Raw genomic sequence first — 27012 nt, 5'->3', positions numbered from 1 at the left:
AAAATTATCCCGTTATCTCGGGAAAACGGCAGTTGTTATTTTGAGATAATAACTCGAGATCTCGAGAAAACAAATGAAATTAACTCGTTATCACAGGAAAACAGCAGTTGTTATTTCGAGATAATAACTCGAGATCTCGAGAAAACAAATGAAATTAACTCGTTATCACGGGAAAACGGAGGAAATAAAATGTATGAATGCATGGCCCTTTAGGGCTTCCGTAAAAATCATTAGTTCACATAAATTACTTCTTTCAGGAGTCTAAGTTTTACAAAATAACTATCTTAAATAAAATAAGATTGATCTATAAAGACGTATCCTGTAATTTACACATCTTAACCATCAAGTTCCTAGGAAAGGCTCTTGAAGAGTCGATACAATCCTTCAACTTACTGATAGTTACTTTATTCCAGTATTTGTGCACAAATAAAACCAATTTCATCATATTTTCACCTAATTGTAAAAATGTGATTGGGTCGAGACTGAATTCAATAATCACCTTTACCATGATTAGCGATGTCTTAATAATGTTAATGTCTTCATTATTGTACAAAACAAAACAAAACAAAACAAAACAAAACAAAACAAAACAACCCATGACTTATATTGAAATGTATTAAAGACACACATCAAGTTTCAATCATATATGTTTCCTTCAAACTATAAAAAAGAAAGGTCTTGGGAGAGTTTTCACTTTCATTTAACAATGCATGCTGGCAAGTCAGATCAGGCCCCTCCCTTTAGATAAACTTGACATACAAAGTAATATGTGCTTAATATATGATCATTGTACTGCATAGTTCATCTGATTAGTGCAAACAACCAATTTAATTCCGCAATGCAGAGAGGTTTCACAAAAACATAAAAGAATAATTAACAAGCGCTCAAAAGTTTGATTTAAACTAAATCTGGGTTTTTCAGTGTATGTGTGCAAGGCAAGCTGTTCAAACAAATAGATAGATAGATAACTTTATTAATCCCCAAGGGGAAATTAGGTTATCATAGCAGCATGTACATTCAAGTACAAATACAATCAAATATAAGGGCAAATATAGAAACAATAAAGTACTATATACAATATGCAAAAAACAATAAAGTACTATATACAATAAAATGCTTAAGCAGTTACAAAATGAGATAAAATACTGAGGTAAATAAAATAAAATGCTGAGCTAAGTGGCACTTAAGGTGCAAGAGAAATAAGCTGCAGTTCCATTTACAGGGATAATAATTTAAAGCGCAATAAATTATTTGTGTGTTCTTGAGTGAGCGTTGTACAGTCTGATGGCACCAGGTAGGAATGATTTCCTGTGCCGTTCCTTAAGGCAGCAGGGTTGGATTAGTCTGTTGCTGAAGCTGCTCTTAAGCTTGTCCAGAGTTTTGTGGAGGGGGTGAGAGACATTTCCCATGATTGCCAGCAGTTTTGCCAGCAGTTTTGCCAGCATCCTGTCCTCCGCCACCTCCTCCAGGGTGACAAGCTTAGAGCCAACAACAGACGCTGCCATCTTGATGAGTTTATTTAGTCTGTTTGCGTCCTTTGCTTTGATGCCAGCACCCCAGGACACCACAGCGAAGAAGATGGTGCTCGCAACAACAGAGTGGTAGAACATCTGGAGCATCCGGTTGCAGACATTAAAGGACCTGAGCCTCCTCAGGAAGTAAAGCCAGCTCAGGCCCTTCTTGTAGACTGCCTCCGTGTTTGTAGTCCACTCCAGTTTATTGTCCAAATTGCCCCTGCAGGGATTAATAAAGTTGTCTGAATCTGAATCTGACAACTTTCCATAATGTTTTCATAGTTTGAAGACCTAATTTACCTGTTTGGCCACAGACTAAAGAAATTGACAGCTTCAGTTGACCTCAAACTAGCAGTTAGCCTAAGATGTTGTTGTGGGGTAGACATCAAAGACGCTAGCAAAACGATAAGCACTAAAAATAAGCACAGCAGAAACATCAGATAGATCAGACCATCGTGTTTCATGGTTTTATCTTCACGTTTTATCTTTATGGCTGAAAATGACAACAGAAATCAACAAGTTTGACAATTTCACATACCCCCACAATGCACATCAACTGGCAGTTTTCTACCCTGAAGTGACTGTTGCTCACAGGACGTCACGGTTTTTCTGTCTGTAAGTAGGCCTACTCAATGCAGAACAATGGTCCTTGTGTGCACTACAATATTTGCCTCTGAATTTAGTGGAGTAGAAGTATAAAGTGTAATGGAAGCATAGCCTGAAACACAGCCTAAAGTACACATGCTTCAAATTAAACTTTCACACTCGCACAAATTCATTTCCAGGTTCCTTTAAAGGTGTATTATATAAGAATTGGCCACCTGTTAAATTCATACTCCAAAAAAATAGAGGTTAGCATATTACCATTAGCTAATTAGCTCATTTAGCGGTTTAGCTTGCGGTCTGGGACCTCAGAGCACCAGGGGAGTGTTGGCAGGAAGCGGTGCCATAACACAATGTCAAACCTGTTGATAATTTTAGTCAGTCATGTGTTGTACTAAAATTCTTACATATTACACATTTGATAGCAGGTGAGACATAATCAACATCAAGAGACCGAATTTAAGAAAGTGTCTCATATCATAAGTGGCTTTTGGCAAGTTGAGTGGATCCAGATACACAGTCTACAGTTGCTGATTCCAGTCTTGGAGCCATCACATTGGTTCATTTTTCAATTTGTCGCCATCCTTAATGTCAGAAGCAAATGTTTCTCTTGGTTAAGTCAGTGTTGAGAATTTGAGCATTACAAGTGATTAATGATGTGTGCTCCATTTATTGCCATGCAAAACAGGCAAAGAGTGTAAGGTACCTATTTTATTGCTTCTAATCCCTGCCTCAATCAAGAAATCATAATCTGGAGAAGCATTAATGAGAAAAAATAGAAGAAGAAAAAATAGGTAATGATGACTCCCTTGTGAGATCTCCATTACAATATGAGTAAGACTACAGAGGAACATAAATGAGACTACAGGTTCATTCATGAGCTGCAGGTCAGCAATAGAATAACTGTTGCTGTTTATAAAAAAATACTTTGACAGCATCATGGGTGCAGCAGAAGATTGAGGGTATTTTTCTGCATTTGGAGATGATGATGAAATAGACACAAGGCTCCAGTTTGTGGTTATTTTCTCTAAAGAGACAAGCACAGATGCAGTGGTGGAAGCCAAAGTATCTCCCTTCACAACTTGTTTATTAACAGATGCCTCCTTAGCATTGCTCTCAGTCATAATATCAGAGTGAAGTTCGGCTTTATCAGTTTTGGCCCTCATAGGAATGGATGCTGTCAAATGCACCTGCCAGACAGAAGACTTTAAAAGCAAACGTGGGAAGCTCTAGCTGCTGTCACTTTGGGAGCAGCTTCAAGCAGTTGGACTTGGACAAGAGGGAGAAAGTCTAAGACGTGGTGTCACCAATATGAGGCTTGGCAGCTGTCGATAGAGCATGTGGAACAATAGAGGGAATGCAGGAAAAGAGAGCAGCACCATCAAATGAGTGGGAAATGTTCTCTGTGAATTGAGCTGCTGATGACAGGGGATATGACAACAATGCCAGGCTGCTTCTGAGTGTGTGGGACTTGACTGGAGATGTCAGGGAGGATGGGGAGGGGGATGAATCAGATAGTGGCACACTTTACATGCTTGGTGCAGAGGAGGGTTTAGTAGATTTGTAGAGGTGACATATAATTCTTCTTTCTTTCCAACTTTGACCACCTTGTACCAGACATGTACCTTTCAAGAAACAGAAGTGGAGCCAAAACAGTGGCAGCAGGCCTTATGGTGGACAGTGGACACAAGGAGGGAGGGAAGACAGAGTATATCCATTTTCTGCTACCTATACTTCCACTCCATGCACTGCATTTTGGATGCAAATATTGTACTCTTTACTCAATTACATGTATTTGATAATTTAAGATACTAGTTACTTTGTAGATTTGCAGAGCCAAAGTAGCAAAAAAACAAACAAACACTGGTTCAGAAAAATGTTTAATATCAGATCTGATAATTAGTCAACCCATAGTACACGCTATATACATAAATGCAAATATATGTATAACCTACTTTTAGTTCTACTTTTGATACTTAAGTACATTTATTGCTGTAAAATTATTTTGTTGTTTAAACTGGCAATACAGTTTTCTGTTTCAACGTATCATTATAAAGTTAATGTTGATTGCACAATGTAATGACTAAAGAATAATGAAACTATCAGTGTTTACATCGGTTCCCCATAAACCTCGCTATCAGTACATAATTTTGCTTCCAACCGGTCAGGCGTTCACCCCGGTAAAGGAAGGCTAACAGGCGATCGATTTCTATTATAGACTAAATGATTGAATAAACTCACCTTTTGTCCTGAGTTGTTATTTGTGACTCCGAGGTAAACTGAAACAATCTAGTTGTCTTTGCAGCAGGCAACAGTAACACTGCTTGGAACCGCTGTGGGGGAAACATTGTCTGCTGCCACCTCAAGTACCTTTACTATCAAATACTTTAAGACCTTTACCCAAGTACTTTTTGTTTGGGTGACTTTCATTTTTACCAAAGTAATATTTTAATAAGATACCTTTACTTTCACTCAAGAATGACATTTGGGTTCTTTTTTACAACACTGGTTAGAGTACACAGGATAACTGCTCAGTTTCATAGCCCATTTTTAAGAAGGAAGCGACGTGAAGCACAGACCAGAGCGAAAGACAGGCCTGAGCATTACTTGTAGGATAATCTTATAAGAGTTGGTCCACAGCAAGGAAGCCAATGTGGATTTATTAAATTCCTTTATTTAGTGTCAGCTGTGGATATTATAGAACTTCTGTAAGGCAAACCAGACTAGCAGCATCAGTCTCTATACTTATTTGATTTCTTTCACTTCATGAAAATCCACACTATCTGCCTTATAATGCTACATTTTACCAGATAGGTGTACAGTGTTACAAGTGTGTTATTGTCCTTGAATGATGTTGCTTGTACCTCAAAGACACTGAAGGCCGTAGCAGCTTTACAATGATTTAGTTTAATAATTTACTTATCATTAATGAAAAGAAAGACATAAGTAAATGTAAATGACTTCTAGGAGCTTTCTGCAGCTGAAACGTGATGTAAATGAGGGATTAATTAACATCAGCTTGCTGTTTTTGCTACTAGTCACTCTGACAGATAATAAGCCATAATCTGGATGCATCATTGTGAACTTAAAACCTAATTTCCTTCTTCAGTGTGGTCTATCTGGTAACAGTTTGCCGACTGGCCTGATTGTAATGCTGTCAAACATACTGTTGAGACTTTGGCTGTAGTATAGAAACTATTTCTGCAGCTTCAAATGGTATTACTGTAAAGAAAACAAGAAAAAAGATTGGATTGAAATGATTTTATGTGGGTTTTAATGGTTTTGTTCACATGCTCATATTAGTACTTTTACAGAAAACACACTCCATTTCCAAGGTGTTGCAATCCTTGACTTTCCAAGGTTTCTTTGGAGACATATTTGCTTTAAATAGAAAAGAGACTTGACCGTGATGATGTCATTCAGAGACAAATACAGCTGCTCTACATACAGTGACTAATCAAACAACCATTTGGACACTATAACGGTAGCCATAAGGGGCTTTTCAGGGCTATGACTTCATTTTCTGAGTCATTGCTGAATGACCAACACTCATGTTACACTTGATGTAAATGTAACAACAATCAATGGGCATAGAGAGTCCCTAATTTGGTACTGTTTGGTTCTGTCATTTGACAGAAATCCCCCTTGTAAGCGTTGATTTATAGCTTAAAGAGGTAGTTTCCAGAGTTATTGACTTTATTGTCCAACACAAATAGAAGAGACCTGTGTGACAGTTTTTACTGTGGATTTTCCCTCTGTGTATGGCTACAGTAAAATGGTTGAGTATTAGACGTCTTGAATAAGTAGTGCTTTCAGAAAAAATAGGTGACATATATACCTACCTTAAATTAACTCAGATAAAAATAAACTGTGACCTTTATGGTCTGACTGACTTTGGTGTCCCCTGACTTTTATACTGAGGTAATATTGATTTGGGCCAACTAACTTACATAACATAAATGGGCTGTGCTTTCCTGCTGTAACTGGAGAATGACTGTAACACCTTAGCGGTTTTAATCTAACTTTTTTACAATAATGAGTAGGACCAACAGATGTTGTACATCTCCAGGTTAGCTGAGGAAGTTTAGCTAAATTCAAGGTTTTTGATTATATTTAAATGAAGAGACAATATAATCACAGAATGAAATGTATTTCGGGAAATTATCTGAAATGCACTGTGTGATGTTTGCTGGTCTAAGCTCCTCAGGCAGAGTGATCCAAAGTCTGTGGACCCTGACAGCCAGGGCCAACTGTCACATCAGCAAATCCTTAATCTAACCAAAAACCCAAATAGATGTGGAAACAGATTATACTGTGGTTTCAGTGAAAGCCTTCACGGTACATGCTGCACTGGCTGCAGACTGGAGGGGGATTTCTAACTTTTCTGATGCCCTTGTGTCAGTGTGTTTTAATTGGAAGAAGAAAAACTGAACAATCCTTTTCTTTTTCTATTGAAACCAATAAGAATCATTAGGGATCACTGATTTCACCTTGCTTTATACTGTAAAGGTTGATCCATTACAGAGATTGCTATGAATCAGTAATTCCTTATCATGACTTTGTAGGTGTTTAAGGTTTTGAGACATATTGTCAGTTTCCTCTCAAATGAGGTCACTTTAATGCAGCAACTATCTCTGAGTCAAACTCAGCTTTACAGCGCTGCATTAAGTTAAAAGCAGCAGGATGGAGACTGTGCTGGTGTCGGGCCCATCGCTGTGATTCCTATATTTTATTCAAACAGCCAACCCAAATGACTTCGCTCCCATACACATTTTTTACTCTTATCTAAATTATTTGTTCCTTTCAAGGGTCTGTGCAGAAATAGAGTAGACTGACATGACTGACTGAAGGATCTCTTGAACGCTGCAGTCTTAGTGAAGAAATTATTTTCTAAATCAGAAGTACCCTCTCATTCATTACATATCGAGACTTAGAGCACAAAGCAAATAACCTTGAAGGCAAAACACTATAATTAATCGAGAGAAAAATACTAATATGTTGGTTACAGCAGCGCAAATGTGCTAATATTCTGCTTGTCTCAGTTTCATTTGTAAACTGAGTACTTTACTGTTTGCTGTTGGTCAAACAAAATAGGCAATTTAAGACACAAGTCTTATAAGATGTGATTGGGATTGACTCAATGATCAGTTAACTGATGTATCAATGATGAAAATAATCTTTTCACTCAGCTTCAGTTAAGTGATAAATAAATATCAATAAGATGTCTTTTATTTAATCTTTATATCTTAATATTGTGAATTAAATAAATAAAAATGAATGTTGAGAATAGTAATCAACAAAAAACTATAAAGGCTATATGTAACATATACACATACATAGATACCTTTACGTCCACAGAAAACTAACCGTTATGATAAACCTTTCTTGACAGTGTCAATCAAAATGTAACATATTTATTATTATTATTATTATTATTATTATTATTATTATTATTATTATTATTATTATTATTATTATTATTATTACCCTTCTGCAGGAAGCATAGCTAAAACTTTATTGTGATCAAATGTTTCTTTATTTTTCCAATACCGGAGGTTTGGATGAGTCTGACAGCAAATCATCAGCCTTCACATACATTTCTTATACTTGACATTGATCATTTTAATCTAACTATACAAGCACAGTCTTCTAGTTTATCCACATATAATGTAAAAATGATCAACTTCCTGGCAAAAAAAAACTGTTTTCCCTCCTTCCTTCCTTCCTTCCCCCACCCTAAATGGCACATGGGTTGTCTGAGAACAAATCAAATCAAATCAATTTTATTTACATAGCCCAAAATCACAATCACATTGCCTCAGTGGGCTTTACAATCTGTACACGGGCGACATCCTCTGTCCCCTCTATTCGAGTGAGGAAAAACTTGCAATGAATCCGCCCCAAAATGAATAAGTAATTGAATAAGTAAGTGATATATACATATAGGAAACATCAGTTATAAATGAAGTCTGAACATTGAACATTCAATATCATGTGCAATATTACCTTTTAATGCTTCTCAATATAATTGTATAAACTACCTCTTGTATTTTAGTTTTTCTTGTCGTTTACTTATTTTCCTAAAGGTGTCTTATTTTACTTTTAGTGTTCTGCTTGGCAGTGATGTTACCATTTACTCACTTTTACACTTTTTTTATTACAAGTCTTTGTATTTTGTTTTGTATATTACTGTAATTTTGAGACACTCGGGCACAAGGATTTCCTTCGGGATTAATAAAGTTATATTTATTCCAGCCAACAGTTATTTTATTTTTTATTTTTTTTAAAAAAGCTGGAGTTTAGATCCAAACAATGTGTCCTGTCTGTCAGAGATGTCAGTGTTGACATCACAGCTGTCAGTAAGTCAGAGCACCGTGAAAGACTTGATTTGCATGTGAACTGAATGAGTGGGTATTCCCTGGATGACGCGTGGGCTGCACACTTGTGTACATTGAACTCGGCGTTATCATTAAAGCTGTTAATCACGTCAGAAGCATGATTCACTCACAGCATTAAAAAACAAAAAAAAAACACACAAAAAAAAGCAGCCACCATTTGTTGGCCAATCGTGTCTGCTCAGTGACGAACTTCCTGGTCACATTTCCTCGTAGGTCCCCACTAGTCCCCCCTCATTATTAATGTGTATGTTTGCTCCTGCAACAGGGGAGGAGGACGCGGAAAACGAAAGGCTGAAAACGAGGAGAAAGAGCAAATAACCTGCGTGGAGGGAGATATCACATAAAGCTAAACGTGGTGGGAGCCAGATAAGAAGAGGGACTGCTGTTTACTCGGTGTGTTAACGCCGAGCCCAAGGACGGACGAGGAAGGCAAACACAGGCGAGACTGGGGGACGAAGTGCAGGGTTTTGGATGGCATTTGCCGGGGCCAGGGAGGGGCTGCTGTGGACCTAAAGGAGATATGAGCCGGGGGTACGTCTGGATATCATGTCTTGACTACAAAAGGCGTATTATCCGCGGATAAACTGCAGCAGCACGTCAGAAATAAAGGCCTCCTCTGATGGAGAGCTGGGCTCTTTAATCCAGCGACTGACGGGCAGCGACGAGCTACGGCAAAGGGTGAGGTACGGAAGTAATCAGGGCTGAAAACCACTTAGCTAAATGTTGAAGCCAAGTCTATCAAATGCGAAGGTAATGTTGCGAAATTGCCCAATTTCCCCTTGTTGCTGCTGCTGCTGCTGCTGCGGAGGATGTCTCAGTGTGAACACCTCCTCGCAGCTGTGGTAACGTTTGTTTCAGCCCTTCAGTTTCTCTTCTTTCTCTCTCTTTCTGTTCAACAGGACGCTTCATTCGCAAATTGAAGGGATTTATGGGATCACAAGGTAACCTTTCGACCCAAACAAGTGTCTTTCTTGTGTTTGCTTGCGGCTGTCACTTGGTTTTAACGTGGTCCGCGTGCGAAGGGGCTTTTTAGCTTCCTTTGTTTACAGTCTGAATCTGTGAACAGCTGATACGTCCTCAGCAATGCCGCGATACTGCCTGCTGTGTGTGTCTTTGACGCGCTGCAGCAACCGCGAATAGCTTCCCCCATGCACAGGTGTTAGATTTACTTTGCAACTGGAATAGATGGCATGTTGCTTTTCACATGCAGGCCACTGTAGAACAAGAGTAAACAAACACTGTCATCATTCCCCATGATGCATTTAAAAATGGCAACATGGGTCTCAGCTGCAACTTCTTCTACCAGATGTGTGTTAGTTTGGTGCTGACTTCTTGTGCTTCTCTTTTGCAGTTTCTTCTGATGAGATGAGTGTGCGTGCTGGCCAGGGCAGTGATGAGGTACTGGTTTCACAGGCGGTGTGGGATTACCTGGCTGCAGCTGGGCGGCCCTGGCTCATTGACTTCCAGCAAAAGCAGGGGATGAGCGCTGGTATCATTAGGCGAGGAGAAAGGGGGGGCTGCTGCGCCGTGAGGCTGCAGCCGGTGGAAGGCTCCAGGAGCTCTGGAGCTGGTGTGATGGATGGACCCATCTCCAGCGAGACACGAAAAGCCTTCATTGACTTATGCCGCTGTGCCCGCAAAGAAATGAGCAAACAGGAGGGGGGACCCAAGAGGAAGAGGGCTCTGCTTCCCTGTGTGGGAGTCCTGGAGCCAAACGGAGAGGGGAGCCTGCTTCAGCCTCCACCTCCCCAGCCTCGGCGCTCCCAGAGACAGCAGCAGAGGTTCAGGAAGCCTGCTGATGAGGAGGCCTGCGCCATGCTCCACGAGGCAGCCCAGAGGAAGGACATGGACTCCAGCTTGGCTTCTCATAGTGAGGCAGAGGACAACAAAACTTGTTCAATCTGCATGGGGGACATAGTGGAGAAGACAACCCTGGAGAGGTGTGGCCATTCATTCTGTCGCTCTTGCCTGGATCAAGCCTTTAAGGTGAAGAAAGCGTGTCCTGTGTGTCGGCTGGTGTACGGCCAGTTGATTGGGAACCAGCCCGCTAATGGTACAATGATCGTAGAGCGAGATCCTGATCTGGAGCTTCCTGGCCATGAAGGCTACGGGTGTGTCTGCATCATCTACAGCTTCCCTCCTGGCCTACAGGCGGTGAGTAGACCAACATGAATGCCACTCAGTGTTGCTGGAATAACTTTGATTATCATTTATGAGTGTAAAGAAACTGATAGTTGTTCTGGATAAACTGTAAAGATTATTGAACATAGTCAAATACAAGAATTGTATTAAAATATTATGAAAAATGTATACATTTAGACATTACATTTAAAATACATTTTCCTCTATTGTTTAATCATGTATGAAGGTGACACCACATGAAATCATGAGGTCTTTGAAAACAATACAATCCTCTGCTTCACAGTGCAAGTCTTCCTTTCTGTCCCCGACTGATCTGTAGTTGGTTGACACTCATATAATCTTTACCTTCCCCTCAGATCTGAGTCACCCAACCAGCAAAACTTAAAACAAAGGATCTGAACTAGCTGCTGATGATTTGTATAACAGCAATAAAAAAAAAGCCTGTATTTGTGGTTGATAGCTGGCAAAGACAAAAGACATCTCACTTTTTTATCACTGTAACAGACTCTTATTTTGTGAATTGATTCCAAATTTAAAAGGCCAAGAATGTGGTCTTTTTAAGGGAGTGCATTGCTATCAAAGTCTTGCTTCATATGGACTTTTAAACCTAAAGGGGTACTCCAGTGATTCAAAGGATTTGAATGAATTGATTTTCTTGTTAAAAAAAAAAAAAAAAAAAGCGAAACAAAACAAAAGTTATGTTTACATTAAGTGTTGCTCACTGAAACACCTACCGATACAGATTTTTGGGGGCTGAGATTTGTTGGCTGATATACGCTCTTTTTTTTGTAATGATCCCTCAAATGTGTGACAAAGATATGTAATGGAGGAAGGATGTTTTACAGTTAAACAATAAACTTTATTGTCTCTAGTACACTGAAACTGTGAACTTCACTGAGAATGTCATAATAAAGGAGACTTTATTAGACTGTTTTTGCAATCAAGTACTTCCCCTGACATTATTGTAAACTGAACTTTATGAGAAAAGTCAGGGATCTTCCCCTTTAACCAGGACATTGATAGCTTGCATGTGTAAACGCCCAGTCGACATCAGAAGTAGCCTTTATCTGTTAATATAAAGGCTCAAGATCCACAGTTGCCTTTATTGTCTGTGGGAGGAGAAAATAGTTTTAGATTGAAGGAACAGCGGCAATTAAAATGAAACCAGACAGGACTGTTAGTGAGAGAGTGACCCGGACCCGAACATACAGACATGATAGTTTTAAATCATTAATGCCCCATTAAACTGAACTTATTTGACTCCTTTGTTGCCAACAGCCAGAACACCCCAACCCAGGAGTTCGGTACCCAGGAACAGACCGTGTGGCCTACCTCCCTGACAGCCCTGAGGGGAACCGTGTGCTGGGCCTGCTGCGCCGGGCCTTTGAGCAGCGCCTTATCTTCACCATCGGTACCTCCATGACTACGGGCATGCAAAATGTCATCACCTGGAATGACATTCACCACAAGACCTCAATATGGGGCGGGCCCCGCTGGTATGTATGGTCTTTGGTGGTTTGATTCAGTAATAACCTCAATAACCTCCTTTAGAGGTGTGGTAGCAGATAAAATGGCTCAGTAAAGACTGACAGATCTAATTCAAGTTCCTGGCATGAAATTCTACCAGTTGGTGTGCTTTGCTAGGGGGCACTATTGCTGCCTCAGCTCATACAGATGCAGTGATGGCTGTTTTATTTCTCCTGACAGTTTTGGCTACCCAGACCCCACTTACCTGGTGCGAGTGACAGAGGAGCTCAGAGAGAAAGGCATCACAGCTGACTGACAGCATAAAAATCTCTTCCAAGACTTTGTAGGACTTTCTGAGCGTCCTTGCGGCGGACCTGACTCGGCTCCAGGTTGTGCTCTGAGACTGCCCTTCCCTTAAAGGACGGCTGAAGACGAGGCCCTTAGCAGACAGGCGTCTGATGCTGCAGCAGAGCCCATTCACTCCACTAGTTGTTTCTCTGTTTGTTCATTTTTCCTCCAGAGTTCGGCTTAATCCAGTGCTACATGTGGAAGAAAATACTCGAGTGCAGTGCATTCTTGTATTACACAGTCCTCTACCTGTCACTGTTGGCAATAGGACAGATATCTGATGCACTTATTTAAGGCGTGTTGGAATTCATGGTACTTATATATTATTTAGGAAATCTAAGTTTAATGTTATAGAGACAGTTTATGTTATATTAATGTTTATTTTTACTCTGGGGGTTATTTTATTTCGTACAAGCACACATTCTTTGTTTTTATCTTCCCCAGATTTGTTTGTTGAGTAAGTTAATAATTACATGTTGTAAGGATCGTACTTTGGTTTTATGGCAGAATAGCACTGCTTCACTTGAGAGAATTCATTTTATGAAGTTATTGCAATCTAAAGCACTCACAGGCACTTTGGTAAGGGAGGTTGTTTTTCAGTGAAGTCGCCGTCATGGTCCGTTATTTTCATTGTGAAAGAGTGCTCGGGGCAAACAGGTTCGTGCAGCCGTCAGTTATTAGCTCGGTGGCTACAAGTTGATGTCAATTGCTTGGAACTCTTCATTTGCGTGTAATTATTATGTTTCCCCCTCATTTGTATTGAAAAAGGAAGAATGTCAAACTATGTCAGCACTTTTCATTACAAGCATTCGGACTTTCCCCAGGGTTTTTTCTTTTTTTTCCATCGGTCACTTCCGTTATTTCGAGGTACCTCCCAGGTGTCGAGCCCATTACCTCAGTTGTTAGTAATGTGCTCATCTAATTACCAGATTTATGACGATGTCAAATAAAAAGGGCATACAGACCACTTAAACCAAATGAAAGGCACAAAAGCTCTTTAAATATCTATGCCTCCGTCCCTGTCAGACTGGCAGATTTGCCTGCTAACGTTCTCATTTCAAATGAGGGAGCTGCTGTAAATCTGTTTATCTACATAGATGAAAAGAAAAAATGTTGCGGGAACAATTGATTAGATTTAGGGTGGGGTATTGATTTTGTTGTGCCTTTCTTATATTTACTTTTGATAAAAAAAAAAAAAAAAAATCAAGCATGATGTTCCTCATGAATAAGCAGTTCGGGCGTATTTGATGTTATTTGATAGATAAACAGCATTTTGTTTGTAGCTATACTATCTGGCTTTAAATACAAACTACACAGTTCATGGAAATATGTATACTAATGTATATTAAATTAGCTTCTCCTTCATAAACATTCTTGTAGTCCAAATGCTGAAAACCCCTCAGAACTGATAAAGCTGTTTGTGTGAAAGTGCTTTGCTGAGTGCAGTAACCTGCTTGGCTAGTAAATTTTTCATTAATTTGATTGGTCAGATCCATCCATCAAATACCCTTTCATTATGTTTCCATCCCCTTTGTATTTTAGTTAAAGGGACCAACTGAATTTTTGGGACACAGGATTGTAGTTTACTAAAGCTACTGTGCAAACATTTCTATGCATTACATGACGGAGGAGGAGCCAGGAGAACGGATCGTCGGAGAGATTACACACATTACAAATTGATTGTTAAGGAAAAGTTGGAGTTTTTGCTTTTCTAATTGTGTTGATTCGTACTTTGTTGATATTCAGAATAATGTGCTTTACATTTTAATACTTGAATAAAAAGTTATGTTTGGGTTTGTGTTGGATATTCAATGTAGTCCTCAAATAAACCCGGTGCGTCACAAGCAACTGGAACCTGTGTCCATTTGGAAAGTGTCCATTTGGAATGAGTTGGATTTGTTGACCTGAACTGTTCCCCTGAAGAATCAAAGGTTGTTGCAACATTAAGATACTGAACTCTGCTAAAGCACTTTGTGCCATCTAGTGGACAACACCATGACTGTAGTGTGAACAGAGCTTGAAAACACCTCATACTATTTACTTAATTTTACCCTATTTTGTACAATAACTTCCCTGACAAATGGGTAATGACGTGAGCTGTATTTGATTGTTTTTTAAGTACAATCATGAATAGTAATGTTAGAACTTTCTCGTATATAAGGAGCGTCATTGTTAATCACTGTGAAGAACTGTTTGGTATGAGGCGTCACAATGGCTAAGATGCATATCAGATAAATCACAACTCCCTGATGTGAATCCATCTGGGGATTCTGTTATTATCTGTTATTATCTCCAACATTCTCTGTCTGCCTCTCTACTGTCAATTAAAGGCATACTAGTATTTTATTAATAATAATAAAAAAAAATGTTAGGTACCCTTCACAGCCACAAACAACTCACAGTTTTTGGGTGTGCCATATTGAACATGAACGATGAATGAATTACACAGAAACACCAATGCATCACAACTGGGAGCTCAAGTCAGCTTTATGTAGACATATAAGTTGTAGCCCAATACTCACACTGTCAGTGCCGGGCTGATTGCAGAATAAGACTCTACCACTGACTTGTTTGGGTGCATTCTGAAATCAGTATTTCTTTCACTTAATTTGATTGTTGGCAAAGAATAAGTTATGGAAAAGAGGATAGTTACAATGTGTCTCAGGAAAACTAATTTTAGTTTGCTTTCAATCGATTTTCTTCATAAGGAAATCTTTTAGAAGACCAAAGAAAAGATTTCAGAAGCATCACATGATGAAAGATGAATTATTGGTAAGGACCCCTTTGTTTGCACTTTCAAGCACTATGACCTTGTAAGTACCTGTTGTCTTAAAGTACTACTTAGGCTGGTGCAGTAATGTTTCGACTCAACATCCTGAATTCTTTTTTGTCTTGCTCACAGTTTTAAACAGTAAATTACAGGCTGATTATCACAAATTGTTAAAGCAATAAATAATAGTGTCATTATTCACCTGTTTTACATTTACAGTAACTTATCACTCATTCAGTTTCTTAAGGACCAGTCAGTATTTTAGGTACAGTCACTTCTAATCAAAGAGTTTGACTTTTGGATTTAAACATTTTTTGAATTTTGTGTGTTTCTAATCTGATAATAATCCAGACATGGTACTTCCTGATACTCACTAATGCACACAACACAAGCAGTTTCTGTAAATATTAGGTCAACATGTCTTGTGTGAGTCTGCGAGTGGAAGCGATGGCAGATTTCAAATCTCATGTTTTTATAATTTGGTGGAAGAAGTATTTAGAATCCTTTTATAAAGGAGTAGTACAACATTCAATTACAAGTCAAAGTCTTGCGTTCCCAAATTTTGTGTTTGCTACATAAAAAATAAATAAGGTAAGTATAAGTAATAATCCAGTGGGTGTTGTAAAAACTACCCAAAAGTCATAAAGTAAAAATATTGTGTTAAAATATTACTTTCGTAAAACTGAGAGTCACTCAAACAAATAGTACTCAATAAAAGTCTTAAAGTATCTGATATTAAATGTACTCAATAGTAATCAATAGTAATTTTCTGACAATAAATATATTTACATATCTAGTTAAAAAAACTAGTTACCAAAGTTATCAAATAAATGTAGTGGAGTAAATGTACTTCCATCACTGAGTACCAGTACAACAATGTAAAAAATACTTAATTACAAGTAAAAGTAATACTAAAGGAATTCAAAATCATATCTAGAAAGTACTATCAACAAAAGGCACTTGTACTTCACATTAGTACTTTTACTGCAGTACAATGTCCTGTGTTTGTCATATATTATTATATATAACAATATGAAGTTTACATGTATAATGTATATGGGTGAACAAATTATTGACAGAATCAGAATTGTACCTCAAAATTGTACAGTAATAAAAACAAACGTTTTAGGGTAATATGTAATGTAAAAGTAATAATAATACAGTAATTGTACAGTACTTGAGTAAATGTACTTAGTTACATTCCATCATAAAATGTATTTAAGGTCGCTCATCATGCAGATTTGACAGTGTTGTTAAAGTTACACTATTGGATTATTACTAATGCATGAACATGTCAGCAGTATTTTTATGTTATAGGTGGCTGAGATGGAGGTTTTTCTACTCCTGTATGTTATATACACATAATAGTTTTAAACATCTTTATCTTCAAAGTAGGCTCACTATAATCTAGCTGTCAGATAAGCATTGAGGTAAAAAGTACAGTACTTCCTTCTTGAATGTTGGCTAATGGAGTAGCAGTACAAAGAAGGACATAATAAAACTTTCATTATATCTCTGGGGGAACTTTTTGTGTACATTTAGTTCTTGAAATGTGCCAATGACAGAAAGTCTTGACAGATATATATATATATCCACAACTTAATATATATATATATATGAAAGGCAGCTACATTTTCTTGCCAGTCACTAAAAACAAATCCCATCCAATCAGAGGTCAGTATTCGCTCCACTTCCTCACACATGGAGGAGCATCACCCAGTGGAAATGAAGTGGTACTTTCCCTTATTTGACGTCACACATCTCCGGACACATAGCAACTCGTACGCATCCAAACACGGAAAAGAAAGATTCTTGTCGTCACATACCGGAAAATAATGGAAAACAGCCCAAACTATCACCCCGGTGTTGTCAACAGCACCGAGGAAAACTGCGCCATTTGCTTGGACAAAGTTCAGGAGAAGAAAACGTTGAAGTGCCTCCACTCTTTCTGCTCCGAGTGTATCAACTCGGTCTTCAAGTCGAAGCCCGCTTGCCCGATATGCAACACCTACCACGGAGAGTATACCGGGAACCAGCCGCAGGGCACGATGACGGTGACGCGCAGCTTGATGGACCTGCCTGGCTTTGACCACTGCGGATCTATTGTGATACAGTACAGTTTCCCAGCAGGGATACAAGGGGTGAGGCTGACAGCCACAGGCCACATGAGTAGGCTACATACTGGCAAGAGTGTCGGTGTACTTTGACTACTACACCTTTCAGCTGCTTTTCACATCACGTTTCAGAATCAGCTTTATTGGCCAAGAATGTGAAACACATACAAGGAATTTGACTTCGGTTCTTTCTTAGCACCCGATGTACATAGACGTAAACATGAACATAAACATAACATAACAAACATTCAACTAGAAAGAACAAGAACAACAAAGAACAGTAAGTTAAAAAGTGTTCAGAGGTCCGGTCTATTATAAATATATATTTAAGTATATATATATTGTATTATTTACAGTGAGGATTTATGTACATATAAAGTACAATTTAGTCTGTAAATGTAAAGACTGTGAGTGGATGATTTTGGAGTCAGGGGGTTACTGACACTGGGTGACTGATCAAGTGTTCATCAGTGTGACGGCCTGCCTGCCGGAGGAGAGAGTCCAGGGTGTGATGGGTCTGTAGAGATGTTTCTGGGCAGGTTGAACTTCCTGAGCTGACGCAGGAAGTACATCCTCTGCTGGGCCTTTTTGATTATGGAGTCTACGTTGGGAGTCCACTTTAGGTCCTTGGAGATGGAAGATCCCAGAAACCTGAAGGTTTCCACAACAGACACAGAGTTATTGAAAATGGTGATGGGGGGCAGTGTAGGGGGGCTACTCCTGAAGTCCAATGTCATCTCCACAGTTTTGAGCGTGTTCAGCTCCAAATTGTTCTGACCACACTAGAGGGCCAGCTGTTCCACTTCCCGTCTGTAAGCAGACTCGTCACTGTCCCGGATGAGGCTGATGACCGTTGTGTCGTCTGCAAACTTCAGGAGTTTGACAGATGGGTCTCTCGAGGTGCAGTCGTTGGTGTATAGGGAGAAGAGCAGTGGGGAGAGCACACATCCCTGGGGGGCGCCTGTGCTGATTGACCGGGTGCTGGATGTGATTTTCCCCAGCCTCACCTGCTGCCTCCTGTCTGTCAGGAAGTTTGTGATCCACTGACAGGTGGAGGCTGGGACGGTGAGCTGGGTGAGCTTGGAGTGGAGGATGTCTGGGATGATGGTGTTGAACGCCGAGCTGAAGTCCACAAACAGGATCCTAGCATATGTCCCAGGGGAGTCGAGGTGTTGCAGGATGTAGTGCAGTCCCATGTTGATTGCATCATCCACATTTTGTCCACATTTGTCCACCAGAGGCCGCTGTTTGTGTTCGTTTTACTCATCAAAGCATCTGGATTAGGGGGCACAAAATGGCGTCACCAAACTATTAAACACCTTTTTTTACTCAAGTCCAGTCCATTGTTGTAAAGCAGCATCCACTTTTAAATATCTAGATGTGCTCGATGTCATGATTATTTGCTGTGTACTGTTAATGACTGGACACTTTTGTGTGACATAATTAGAGCCGCATGATAGGTTACTCCAATTTTGAGGCAGATACCAATACCGATATGTTGGCCGATATACACACATTTTTTTAAAAGATCTCTCAAATGTGGTTATTGAACACTTGTGACAAAGACATGTGACGGAGGCAGGACATTCTGACAGTTTATTTGTTAGAAAAGCAGATTTTTGATGCTCATACCCAACTGCTAGGGGATGGCGGCCGACCTGACCTACAATTAGGGCTGTGCAATATAAAGATATTATATCGTTCTCAAGATATGGGACTATATATCATCTTAGATTTGGATAGGCATAAATGGTGTTTTTTCCTGGTTTTTAAGGCTGCATTACAGTAAAGTGAAATAATTTTCTGAACTTACAGTCTTTTCTTCTTGTTCTAATACTTTACCCACTTAGCCATTATATCCACATTATTGCCGATTATTTATCAACAATCTCACTGTGTTAATATATTGTGAAAGAACTAATAGTCATCCCTACAATATTTCACATCAGAGAGGGTATTTGGTCAAAAATATTGTAATGTAATTGTAATAACCAGAATTATATATCGTGAATCGAGATATAGCCTAAAAATTTTGTGATATAATTTTCAGGCTGTTGTGTTTTGTCTGATTAATGATTCACAACTCAAAAGAGCTTCACTTTAAAATGTTATAAAACAGAAAAAAGCAGCAAATTGTGATGTCAGAGACACTTGAAGCAGACAGTTTGGTGTTTTGATTACTCAAATGATTGATTATAAAATCAAAAACAAGCTTAAAAGTGATGAAAGGTTTTTTTCCAATCCATTTTATGTACAAGAAACAAGCAATTTTCAGCAGGAAGTGTGACACGAAACTGACACTGACACTATAGAAAGAAAGCAAATTGTTAGAAAAATTAACAGATTTAACAGATTTAATCTTGGATCCACAAAAAAAAAAGAAAACTAAAAAAAAAAGAAAAACTTACTAACAATCCAGTTTTCAAATATTTCTACAGGTCAGGATATAAAAGGAGGAGCTGTGTGTGTGCGTGGGAGAGAGACAGTGAGAGAGGCGATTTATATTTTTGGATGTTGTGCAACACAGAGCATCTTAAAGTTTCTAAAAGTTTCTGTCTGCTCTATGTGGGAATGCTTTCTGATTTTAGGGGTATTTCAGATGCAGTGCCAACATCAGATATGCAAGAGACTGACTCCCAGAGGCAGTACAAGTGTGACTCTAGAAACAACCCCAAAAATCTGCCACTGTTCGTTCTTTATAGGGAGATATGAGAATGAGCTCTACCTACTGATACAAATATACAAATATATTACAAAATACATCAGTGTCTTGGTCATAAAAACCTGTATTTCCACCATTTCTAATGGCTGGATTTTCATCTGGATTTAAGCCTCATCACAAACGTTCCACAGTTGTTGATCAGTGTTCGTATATATGTTTTGATGTTTCTCATATTGCAGCCCGAGCACCCAAACCCTGGGGTGAGGTACAGCAGCACCTCTCGTACTGCCTTCCTGCCAGACTGCGAGGAAGGCAAGAAAGTCCTGAAGCTGCTGAGGATAGCCTTCGACAGGAAGCTCATCTTCACCGTCGGACGATCGGTTACCACAGGCCTCAACAATGTCATCACCTGGAACGACATTCATCACAAAACCAATATAGACGGTGGCCCACAAAGGTAATTCTCATGCTGAAAAAAAATGTATTTCAGTTTTATGTGTCTTATATTTGTCTTACATCACAACTTAATCTGATACAGTTTTAATAAATGCTCACCTGTAGTTATTTTCTATGAAGGGCACTATTAGTATATTAGTATATTTGTTGTTTCAGAGGCGTACTTATGGCATTTTCTTGCTTGTTTGTCTCCAGTTTCGGGTATCCAGATCCAGAGTATTTGTCCAGAGTTCAGGAGGAGCTTCGTCTTAAAGGAGTGACAGAGGATAACTGATGGATGAAGACAATCAGAAGACAAATTGATTTTAATACTGTGTATTGTTGCAAAGTTTCTGATTTCAAGTCTGCACTTCTTGCAGTCCTCAGGCAGGGATCTTCATCACTGACATGTTAAGATGTTTTTTTTTGTCTGTTAAATCTTTTTATTTGTAAATGTTAATGTGATAAGCAAAAAAAACCCACCAAGACAGTGAGCATGTACTGTACTTAGACAGTATTTACACTTTTTACATACGCCTATGCACGTAAACAATGAATAACCTGCTTAATAATGTGCAAATCTAAGATATTTTTTGTTTCTATCAATCGAAAATAATTTTTATATTGAGGTATGAATGTCAGTGGCTTTTACCAAAGATTTTGCAACTAACTATGCAAAATTACTTAAAACAGTATGAGCAGTATATAATCCAACAAGTCAAAGATTACACTAGTGTAGGTTAGTAAAGGGGTCATACTACTAATCATCACATTTCAGTAATGTGAATGTCTCATCTTTTGTCACACTGGATCACAGGTCTGGTACAGCAGACACAGGAGACAGAACAGGTGATCAGGCAAACTAATCCTGAGGGCTAAAGTGAGCAGAACAGGTTAAAGGCTGGGCGATGTAGAAACAACAACACTATCTAACAAAGAGTGATTAATAGCTGTATTTTATATAGACATTGGTGACATACCCTGACGATAATGTAGCCACAACTGTCCACAACTCTGCAATTTTGAAACGTTGACTGTAGCTGTTGCACATTTCTGAATGTACCTGATATGGGTCTGCTGATATATCATTACTGTTGTATGTTTCAAGCTCAAACTGCTACAAACCTGCTTTGACATTGTTCCATATAATAAATCCAGATTCTGTCCATACAACAAACCAGGGCGTGCAGCGAAAGTGCCCTCTCAGATGCTCCTATGGTAGATAAAACATGATAAAAAAGCCCTTCCAGTGTACAAAACGTGGTGAAGTGACCTCTACACTTTATGCATGTGCCCTTTTTTTTTTTGCCCCTGCCTTTCAAACATCCCGAGTGCACCACTGACTGCACACATAATAATGTGATTTACTTGTGTGTGAAGTTGATAGATAAAGTTTCCTCGGGAAATGAGAGATTTTAATGTTCTGTATGTCGCACTGTCACAGGTGCCTTATTAATTTTGGTTATATTCCATTTATCTCTTATTGTTATCAAATACCAACGGAAAGACCAAAACCAACAAGGAATCCAGCTAGCAAGTATTGCCTTTCGGCAAAGCTGGGTATGAAACAGAGAGTTTATAGCTTTTACTATTTTCAAATCTTGTCCCGAGTTGGGCTTTAACATATACAGTGTGATTAAAATATCCAGCTTACAGTGTTCAGTATCATAAAACCACAATACACAATATGGAAATACAACAAAATACATATACCGCGACGCACATATCACAATACATCAACAGGCATACAACTTACAGCAAAAGTAGAATTAGCTAAAAATGGGTACAGCTGTGTTTGCAATGTAGTGCTATTTAAAGGGTAACGCCACCAATTTTACATGTTTAACACCACTTATGGCTCTAGAGGAAGATGTATATAATCTGGTAAATTGCCTTCAGTGATGTCACTCAGTGCGCCAGGTTTTAACAAAGAAAAAGAAAGTAGGGAACAAAAAAGGCAATATCTCTGGTTCTTTATCGATTTAGATTTTTAGTTTTTAAACTGTCCTTAATGAGTCCAACAGTGTAAAAAGAGTGCAATGCTTGACCAGTGAACTGCTTTCCACAACCTGGTGCCTACATTACCCATGATGCAACTTAGCCACATCACTGACGGCAATTTGTTAGATTACATGCAGCTTCCTCTGGAGCCACAAAAGGCTTTTTACTACTTTTTTCACATATGCAGTAGTGTGTCCCAAGGCCTGTAAACACACTTTAATGTGTAAAATTGATTAAGTTACCCTTGAGGTTGATCCTACACAGTCATGCTGCTGTAAATATTCACTAATGCACCAAATCTGTAGCTAAATATAGTCCTCAACAAATGAACTATTTACACCTGTGTGAGTACGGGAAAGAAGCTGTTTTAATGAACTAAAGATATATTTTGGTGACATATTTTTGAAGATTTATAAGTACGAATTGAAGAGGTCAGGGATGAGTACCACAGACAAAGTATTCTTCTTATATAACTTGTGCGTTGTCGATAATATGAAATATAATCAGTCTCATCCTACATCATGTTTAATACCATATTAATACATTGTGTGCTATTGTCTGACACCAATCAAAGAAGTGTCAAACAAAAAGAGCATCAAAGTCCCCAAAATATTGATATTTTCCTCAGCTCTGCCTTTCACCTGTCTGCTCCACCAGAGGGCGATGCTCTCCTCAAGGAAGACTGAGTGATGGCGTCTGCTTGGTATGCAGCTGTACCATCACCACAAACCCACAGTCCCACACCACCTCCCAAAGCTCATCGCCCAAAGTCAGTGAGAAGAGCAGAGCATCAGCTATAGATGATGAGTCATGTGTTTCTATGGTGCTCTGGGCATATTTAACAGCAGCGGCTCACGCTGTACTGTATGTAGAGTGGAGAGAGCAGGTTTCACCTTGTGTTGGACCACACTGAACTGATCATCTCTGTTTCTTATGGCAGTGCAGGTGATGTTACAGCTGAGTTGTGGTAATAGTGTGCATGCACAGACAGAGGCAGATTCAATTTAAAGGTCGAAAAAGAAAAGAATTCAAAGCTCATCTGTAGTTGAGTGAATGTTGAATGTGTAACAAGTGTCCTAGCTATCATTAGCACAAATAAAGATGAAAATAGGGAAGACTTTTGCCTTAGATCTCTTTTCATGCAGCAAAGAAGGAGACATTAGCTCTGTTTTTGCTTTTCACTGCGTACACCGATAGGCACACATTTACCAAGTTACTACTCGATATCCAGCTGATCTTCTTCTCGGGGCCGACAGCACACGCTTATAGAATGATGAAAAACCTTTAACCTATATTTCTCCATCAGAAAGAGTGCACATGTGATAAGGCGGAGTTACTGAACTCGGCCTCTTTAGTGCTGTGGTGTTTAGTGGCTGGGGGCATTTCTGTGGCCTAAGATCTCAGGGCATCTGCTGCTCTCACAAAGCAGACCAGGACCCATCTGGTCAAATGGATCACTACCCCACCACCACCTCCCTCTTCGCCCTTTTTCTCCCATAATTCATCACTCCACCCCATCCATTTCCTCTCTTGTCCCTTTAACAGTTTTCTATTAAGTGTAAATTATGGCCTCTTTTCTCTGCCAATTCTGCCCCTTTCTTGCTGTATTGTGTTAATGAAAAGCACCTACAGCATGACCTGATACAACTTCATGAACAATTCATTACATCTGTGCATATTTTGTTGTGATTTATTTCTATCTTTTAGATGTGTCATTAACAAAAAAAAAGTGGCTCACAGCGACAGACTGGAAAAATGCCTTAATTGTCTTGTATGTAGAGGAGCAGATTTTGAGAAAAGGACGAATGGAGCACTGAACATACCTACGATACAGAGAGGTGCTGTGAAAATACAACACGTCTACTACATAATTCACTTACAGTTCAGTGAATGTAACCTACATTTGAATGTGAAATGTTCAATGTGAGAGGCTGTTTCCTCCTATCTGGCTGTATGTCTTCAGGTATTTTTAAAAAAAAAAATCCAAATGATATTTTTGATAAATAAAAACAGGCTGCCACAGGCAGAGGGTTTACTTTGTCATCAAAGAGAGGTTGAGACAAAATCTCACTCCTTTTTTACCTCAAAATCATTGTGATGTTACAGTGTCTTGTGAATGGTGTCTGTCTCAGCCACTCCACCCCCCAATCAGTAAGAGGATCACAGCGTTACATACATGTTTACTTCAACATACAAGTTTTCAACACATGACATTGTTATGATGTAATGAGTTTTGTTTGTAGTTAGCACCTAAAAGAGTTACAGACCTGGGATTTGTATTTACAACAGTGGTTTTGCCCTCAGAAACTGTGGGGGATGCCAAATAGCACAAAATGGCAATTTCTACATTATGTTGCCTCTTTGAAAAAATGAATAATATATATCCTGGATTTATTCTTCTCTCGGATCTTCAGAAACTGTCTTATCTACAGAATGTGGGGTCAAAAGTCAGTGTGCAGTATTAGTGTCTAAATATGTTAAATATAGTGATAAAAAAGAGAAACAAGCTCGACACCAAATGTTTCTAAGTGATTAAGAGTGTGTATGTTTAAAATGTATGTCTTATTTTGTGATTATTTAGTTTTCTTGTTTAAAATGTAATGATTCAATAATATGTCATTTAGCTTTGGCAATAATGTCATTTAAAGGTGCAATATGTAAGAATTGGCCAGCTGTTGGAGTCGTACACAAAACAAAAAGGGGTCAGCAATTAACTGTTAATCTGGTGATTAACAGTTAATTGCTGCTGTAGCTGCCATTAGCTGGTTAGCTTGGTTAGCCATGCATCTAGTGGTCTGGACTGGGAGCTAGGAGCAATGGAGGAGTGTTAGTGTTCACACCGTTAGCACATGAGCTTTGGACTGGGATGGGCCAGGGCTAGCTCGTCAACATGCTAACTTTAATAGATATCTCTGCAACACAATACACAGACATCATAATGAAAAAACTGACATTTCTTCACATTTTGTTGATAATTGTAAATTTTTTGAACATTTTCAACTAAAATTCTTACATATTGCGCCTTTAAGCATTCATGCCAATAAAGCTTATTTTAATTTGAATATAAAATATTTGATTTTGACTCTCTGTATCTTGTCTTGGTTTCGAAGTAGAGCCTTGAGTCCAGAATTTACATTAAAATGTAATGACTCTTTGCCCCTCTCTGTGGGTATTTCCCTTCCCTGTCATTGTCCATCTGGACATGTGGGTTAAAGTAATGTAACCCAAGATATAAATATGTATCAGTGATTATGCAGAGCAATATTGTGGGCGGATTAAACATGCATCTATGTAAATGTCCGGTGACAAGCCTCCCCTACAGAATGGATAAATGACAGGGTGAAAATAAGCTCTCAGTGTGTGGATTAAGACGGATGCATCTGTAGCCGATTTCCATCACCATCAAACGTCGCTCTGCTCTGTTGTGGCAGGATGCCTTGAATATTCTCTCCTGGCAGGCGCTGAAAATAGCACCAAGACTTTCTGGGTGTGACTAGACGGCCGCTCAGGAGAGGCTCCCGAGTAGCACATAGACGTGCGCACCCATCAGATGAGAGATGTGCAGTGTTTCCTGTACAATAGATGATAAGAAAATCATTATGTGACAATGCAGAGCTGTTGTTCTCGCCCCCTCTCCCCACTGTGCTCCTTAATTAGAGTGTCTCTGGCTGTGGGGAGAACCCTGGCACCTCGCCTGCCTGCCTGCCTGCCTGCCTGCCTCCTCATCCTCTCATCCTCTGGTGCTAAAGCCACCCAATCGCAGATATATCTGTCTATCTGGGGGCAGGGCACGCTTCTCTTCGTCTACCCTTTCACTGTAATGAGGAACTCCACCAAACGTAGCCTACTTTTGCATACGTTTGAAGGTTTTTTTTAAATATCTTCACCCAGTTTCCTCTTTTAATGCCAGCGTTGACAAAGATAAAGACTCTCCGCTTTCCTGAATTAAAAATCTCAACTCATAGACGACAAACAGGGCTATTTCAGACTGTGTTTGTATGTTAGATAAATGGACAGGAGGAGGCTGAGGAGGCATCTGTCTCCGTACACACTCTTTGTGTGACAGAATGTCAGCCCACACCGCTGACATGCTCATTCACTGAGCCTCAGGCTGTTTGCTTAAGAACAGTAAAGTGAAGGTGGGTGTGTGGGTGCTTGTGCTTCTGTGGCTTTTGTCTGTGTGCCCTTGACTGCATCTGTGCATACAGTATGTAAGGATATGCACTGGTGAATACTCGAGCATGTGTATGTATGTGTGTGTGTGTGTGTGTGTGTGTGTGTGTGTGTCGAGGCGGTTTCTCACATTCTGCTCTCTGATTCATAGCCGGGGCTACATGGCTTTTTGTCTGCCTGATTTAGCAGAACAGACCCTCTGCTTTTCTTAGTAATGCCGACAGATTTACTGACTTACTTCACCGACAGGACACAACAGCAGAGCTGGCAACTCTTGGGGTCTTTGGCTTGGTTGTCAGCGTCACAGATTGAAGGCTCTGCTCAAGCTGTTCTTCATTAGCGACAGGCGAGCTTCTCCTCGATATGAGAATAGCAGCTCCATCAT

The 27012-nt window shown here is 39.3% G+C and overlaps 2 protein-coding genes across 4 annotated transcripts; both read left to right on the top strand.

The window, feature by feature from the left end:
* The first annotated feature begins 8753 nt into the window (after positions 1-8753).
* dtx3 (deltex E3 ubiquitin ligase 3) lies at positions 8754-14265 on the top strand. Of its 3 annotated transcripts, none has more exons than XM_073470063.1 (5): positions 8754-9198; positions 9415-9456; positions 9867-10669; positions 11936-12153; positions 12365-14265. In XM_073470063.1, the coding sequence occupies exons 2-5, from the start codon at positions 9444-9446 to the stop codon at positions 12438-12440; spliced, it is 1110 nt and encodes a 369-aa protein (XP_073326164.1). In that variant the 5' UTR covers positions 8754-9198; positions 9415-9443; the 3' UTR covers positions 12441-14265. The 3 variants fall into 3 exon arrangements, with proteins under 3 accessions (XP_073326164.1, XP_073326166.1, XP_073326165.1); XM_073470065.1 differs by having other exon boundaries at positions 8756-9193; XM_073470064.1 differs by having other exon boundaries at positions 8756-9265.
* A 2753-nt stretch (positions 14266-17018) lies between these two features.
* Positions 17019-21630, top strand: LOC141000404 (probable E3 ubiquitin-protein ligase DTX3). The gene is made up of 3 exons (XM_073471132.1): positions 17019-17383; positions 20258-20475; positions 20670-21630. Exons 1-3 carry the CDS (start codon positions 17078-17080, stop codon positions 20746-20748), a joined length of 603 nt encoding a protein of 200 aa, XP_073327233.1. The 5' UTR covers positions 17019-17077; the 3' UTR covers positions 20749-21630.
* The last annotated feature ends 5382 nt before the right edge of the window (positions 21631-27012 follow it).

Source organism: Pagrus major, chromosome 7 (genome assembly GCF_040436345.1).
Source record: "Pagrus major chromosome 7, Pma_NU_1.0".
Taxonomy (NCBI): Eukaryota; Metazoa; Chordata; class Actinopteri; order Spariformes; family Sparidae; genus Pagrus; species Pagrus major.
Note: the sequence above shows the minus strand (reverse complement) of the source record. Positions and strands in the feature narration are given on the sequence as shown.

Bases quoted from the DNA above. Each gene is read 5' to 3' on its own strand.
- dtx3 (XM_073470063.1), top strand. The intron at 10,670-11,935 runs GTGAGTAGACCA...TGTTGCCAACAG, and splicing joins TCCCTCCTGGCCTACAGGCG to CCAGAACACCCCAACCCAGG. The intron at 12,154-12,364 runs GTATGTATGGTC...TTCTCCTGACAG, and splicing joins ATATGGGGCGGGCCCCGCTG to TTTTGGCTACCCAGACCCCA.
- LOC141000404 (XM_073471132.1), top strand. From the start codon at position 17,078: ATGGAAAACAGCCCAAACTATCACCCCGGTGTTGTCAACAGCACCGAG. The intron at 17,384-20,257 runs GTGAGGCTGACA...CTCATATTGCAG, and splicing joins TCCCAGCAGGGATACAAGGG to CCCGAGCACCCAAACCCTGG. The intron at 20,476-20,669 runs GTAATTCTCATG...GTTTGTCTCCAG, and splicing joins ATAGACGGTGGCCCACAAAG to TTTCGGGTATCCAGATCCAG.